The sequence below is a fragment of the Sphaerodactylus townsendi genome, unplaced genomic scaffold (assembly GCF_021028975.2).
Source record: "Sphaerodactylus townsendi isolate TG3544 unplaced genomic scaffold, MPM_Stown_v2.3 scaffold_1448, whole genome shotgun sequence".
Taxonomy (NCBI): domain Eukaryota; kingdom Metazoa; phylum Chordata; class Lepidosauria; order Squamata; family Sphaerodactylidae; genus Sphaerodactylus; species Sphaerodactylus townsendi.
In genome coordinates this window covers 1-4,624 of record NW_025950011.1, presented here as the reverse complement: position 1 = coordinate 4,624, position 4,624 = coordinate 1, and the positions used below count along the sequence as shown (strand labels likewise).

At 51.9% G+C, this 4,624-nt stretch overlaps 1 protein-coding gene across 1 annotated transcript; it reads right to left on the bottom strand.

The window, feature by feature from the left end:
• Nucleotides 1-392: 392 nt before the first annotated feature.
• MVD (mevalonate diphosphate decarboxylase) lies at nucleotides 393-4,257 on the bottom strand. The gene is made up of 4 exons (XM_048482344.1): nucleotides 4,017-4,257; nucleotides 3,386-3,501; nucleotides 3,171-3,279; nucleotides 393-1,509 (listed from the first exon to the last, which is right to left on the bottom strand). Exons 1-4 carry the CDS (start codon nucleotides 4,203-4,205, stop codon nucleotides 1,429-1,431), a joined length of 495 nt encoding a protein of 164 aa, XP_048338301.1. The 5' UTR covers nucleotides 4,206-4,257; the 3' UTR covers nucleotides 393-1,428.
• Nucleotides 4,258-4,624: the final 367 nt, after the last annotated feature.

The following is a 4,624-nucleotide window of genomic DNA, read 5'->3' as shown; positions in this document are numbered from 1 at the left end:
AACCAGGCCATGACCTGAGAGATACATTTGCGAGTCGTAAGCGTGTGTAATTACTTGTACACAAAACAGTTAACAAGAACAGGAAAAGAGGTCACAGAGAAGTCATCCCCCAGCTATTTTATAAATTCTTTCAGTTGATTATACTGGAATGTAAACGGTAATGTTAACAGGCATTTTATAGTTTTAATGTTCAATGTTTATTTAAATGTTTTCATGTGTTTTAATCTGTTGTAAACTGAGAAAGGGTGGGATAAAAATAGGATAAAATAATAAATAAACATCACGAAAGAAAACAAGACCTGGATTTTGTGCAACCCGTCTTAAGCACATAGCCCCCCCCCCCAAAAAAAACAACAACAACAGGTGAACAATGAAGAACTGAAAACACAACGTTTCTTTCTTTTTTTAATGGTCAATTAAAAACGAAAAGACAGCCAGGAAGTAGGAACATTATATGCAAAGTTTGTGCCAAAAATAAAAGCACACGTCTGGGGAGAACAGCAGGAGAGACAACTCAGGAAACTCCAAACTGCTGAAAAGTCCCTTCTGCCACACGTGGCGCTGTGGCATCATTCAGAGACAGCACGTCCGCATCCGTCCCCCATTAAGGAAGTGAGCTTCGGCCCAGCAAGAAGCTGCCTTTGTGCACATTTTTTTCTTGCTGCAACATCAGAGCGCAGCCTGGGCCGTCATGACCATCACCCCTTGGAGAATGTTGCAACGGCTGATCTTTTCTCCAGCAAGTCATTGTCAGCCCGAGGCTGCCCTAACTGGGTCAAAATGGTCCACTGCGATTCTGCATCATCCCATTTTTTTAAACCAGGGCTCTGCCTCCCTTCCACGGCCTTTCGTGTTCGATATACAAAGCAAATATGCCAACGCAAGACCCCTCAGGTGTGCCATAGCTGTGAAGTGATGGGGAGCTCCTGAAAGAGTAAACCACTGCCTTGCTGGAGTGGAGTGGAGCAAGGCCTGTCTGGGTTAGCATTTATTGCAGGAATCCTGAGTATTTGCTGGCTCGTCATCGGAAATCGGCCCACGGTCTACCAGTAGGCCCCAGCGACCTGCAGCCCGCTCCTGATTAGTGGAAATTCTACATCTCCCCCCACAAAACAAAGCTCAGAAAAGGGCAGAAAGGAAACGGAAGCCAGAGCTGCCCTTCGTGCAAAGATCAGGCCCTGCCAGAACTCTTATCAGGCACATAAAGGCAAGGGAGACGTTTGTTATGCAAATAACGTCCATATAAACCCCTGTCTCCACAGTCTGGGAAAACCCCAGATCTTCGTCCCCAAGATGCTTTTCCCCCACGACCTCTCACCACCCTTTATACGCAAAACCCACACATCATTTTGGACAGGTATTTCAAGCCCTGTCGCCTGGATTCCATCCACGTGCTTGGTGTAGGCCCACAAACAGCGCACGATTTGCTCAGCAGCTGCTTCGGGGGAGTCCGTCTGATCCAAGGAGATGACTGCTGGCGTCCTCCGCTGGCATCGGCCCAGGCCCAGGCTGGAATCAGAACAAAACCCACATTAGGAAACGGGAGGCTGGTGGCTGCGAAGCTGGGCAGGCAGGCAGGCAGGCAGGCAGCAGAGTTATTAAAGACAAGTGGGAGGGCGGAGAAATAATACAGGGCTTTCTTCCCTTGGTGGTTTTCAGTAGCCTAGTTTGGCAAGGTGCTGTAACCTTTTGCAAGGATTAGGAAAACAGCCAGAGCCCAGGGAAGATACAGCCAAAAGCAAGTCACTAAATGGGAAATGTTATGCCAACACCCAAATCTTTTCTCTGCACGGTGGGTTTTTCCATTAAAGACCACATCAGGAGTTCAGAGGCAGCTGTGGGAGGACGGCCCACAGAGAAGCTTGGGCTTTGGCGGTTCGTGACTGTTTGGCAGAAACACCTGGTAGCCCAGGAAACAAGATACTAGACAAGACTGGACCCTTTCTTTCCCCACAACAGACACCTTGTGAAGTAGGTGGGGCTGAGAAAGTTCGGAGAGAACTGTGACTAGGGTCTGCAACCTGCGGCTCTCCAGATAATCATGGACTACAAATCCCATCAGCCCCTACCAGCATGTGGTGGCCATGCTGGCAGAAATGATGGAACTTGTATGATCCATGAACAACTGGAGGAAACCACAAGTTGCTGAACCCTGGACAAGCCTAAGGTCATAGCAGAGATGTAGGAGTCTTGGTAACAAATATGGTTCATCAAATAAGAGTCTGCCACTCATGTGGAATCAAATGCAATTCTCCAGATTAGAGTCCACCTGCTCTTAACCACTATGCCATACCGGCTCTCAATGTAGCAGCCATTCTGTGGTTGTGCCCGCCATGCTGTGCGGTGATTCCAAGGTACCCCCACATGCTCTAAAAGGCTGGGGATCCCTGCTTAAAGTAAAATGGCTTTTGAGGGCATTTGGTCGCAGTTTTCTTTCTGGAAATGTGTCTTTCCACCCCAGCTAACCCCAGGAGAGGTGGTGTTTGGTCTTAAACCCTGCCAGTTTCCAAGGTGGGCATCCAACTGAGCATGAAGAAGGCACACCTGAGCTCCAAGCCAGGTGTAAAGAGGAGTAGCAAAAACACACCCCAGAACAGTGATGGCGAACCTTTTTAAGACCGAGTGCCCAAATTGCAACCCAAAACCCACTTATTTATTGCAAAGTGCCAACGCGGCAATTTAACCTGAATAACCCCCTCAAGCAGGGGCCAGCCTGCTGTAGCCTCCAGCAAGTCCCACATGCGTTGCTCTGCACCTCTCTAGCATCTCTGCCGCCTCTGCCTCCCCCCCCCCCCCCCCCCCCCCCCCCCCCCCCCCCCCCCCCCCCCCCCCCCCCCGGGCAGCAGCCACTTGGAGCTCAGGCACCAGGCCCGACAGCCGAGTCCTCCCTGCTCGCTGAGGTGCACGCACATAAGTCCAGCGGCCCAGCCCAGATGTGTGTGTGGGGGGAAGCCATTTCCCCCCACATTACAAACTGTGCACGCATGCCCACATAGAGGGCTCCGAGTGCCACCTCTGGCACCTGTGCCATAGGTTCGCCACCTATGCCTCAGAAGCATTTTGGGAGGCCACGTCATTTTGGGTGGCAGCGTCATTTGGGCGGCCATGTCGTTTTTGGTGACAGCAGGGGACAGACAGCAGTGGGGACGCCAGCCCCCCTCCAGCCTTACCTTGGTGAGCAGCAAGTACTGGATTACCCCTGGGGCTGGATCTCTCACCACAGCCGAAAGAAGTTCGTCAGACAGGGAAGTTCCTTTCACCGGCAGGCCTTTCAGGAACCTAAGCAGAGGGCAAAGGGAAGGTTGGGCTCAGGGCAGGGTCCTGCCCAACCCACCACTCTCCTAGCCCTCTTGGCATCAGCACTGCAAATGCCCGGTTCACTTACTGGCCTCCGTTGTTGTCCGGAGGGAAGCTGCGCTTGACCACCTCCACAAGCTCCCCCACAGTGTCTTCCAGGGCAAAGAGAACCGCGTTGGGGCCAGCGTCAAAGGTATAGCCCACCTGTAATCAAGCCCAGACATCAGCAAAGCTCTTGACAAGGCTCCTGTTTGGATAACCAAGCCCCTGGAGAAGAGACTGGCCCCTTTAATGCCCTACTTCATCCAACTGATATACTTATGTCCTGCCTTCTCCCAAATCTGATTTAAAGACATCACATAGTAGACCCGAAGACACCAATCCTCCACCCCTAGAAGCACTGGCAAAATAAGAACAGCCTGAAGCAAAAGGCTGTTTACATCTGGTGGCAATGAGTTTCACATGCTAAATCAGGTGTTGTGGCAAATTCAACTTTTGTTGGACTGACCATCCCTATCTTGAGTTCTAGTACTGTGACAAAGCGCCATCTTCCCCCATGATATGCGGGACTCGATCATGCTTCTGTGGAATTCCTGAGGAAAGGCTGCCCCGAATAATTCACCCAGAGCCTCCCCTTCCCAAGCCGTCCCTATTCTGCGGGAAAGAAGGGCTCCAGTTGCCCCCGCAGCCCCCAGATGCGGCCCCTCCCTGCCTCCAACCTTGGTCTTGCCGTAGTGTGCGTTGAAACGGTGGACGAGAGCTATCACTCGCTTGGAGACGTCATTGAGATAGAAGATGGGTGGGAAGGTGTCCAGGCAGGTGGCGTGGAACTGGTTGCTGTCTTTCATCGTGAGCTCCGCGAAAGCCTCGAAGTCACGCTGCTGGATATGTCGGGTCATTTGCGCCATGCGCTCCGGAACCACAGCCTCTGCACGATGCTGGAAAAGGGAGGGTCAGAACACATCAGATCACGCCCAAGCCCGCTGAGTGGGAGCCATCGGTGAACTCTGCCTTGTCCTGCTCACACCCAGGGACGTATGACAGGCCATTATTAGGTCACACCCCTTGCAGCGCAACTTCTATTCTGAGAACCTCATCATGCAGAATAGAAGAAGAAGAGGAGTTTGGATTTATATCCGCCCTTTCTCTCCTGCAGGAGACTCAAAGGGGCTTACAATCTCCTTTCCCTTCCCCCCTCACAACAAACACCCTGTGAGGTGGGTGGGGCTGAGAGAGCTCCGAGAATCCGTGACTAGCCCAAGGTCACCCAGCTGGCGTGTGTGGGAGTGCACAGGCTAATCTGAATCCCCCAGATAAGCCTCCACAG

Bases quoted from the DNA above. Each gene is read 5' to 3' on its own strand.
- MVD (XM_048482344.1), bottom strand. From the start codon at position 4,205: ATGGCGCAAATGACCCGACATATCCAGCAGCGTGACTTCGAGGCTTTC. The intron at 3,280-3,385 runs GTAAGTGAACCG...CCCTCTGCTTAG, and splicing joins CCGGACAACAACGGAGGCCA to GTTCCTGAAAGGCCTGCCGG. The intron at 1,510-3,170 runs GTAAGGCTGGAG...TTCTGATTCCAG, and splicing joins AGTACTTGCTGCTCACCAAG to CCTGGGCCTGGGCCGATGCC.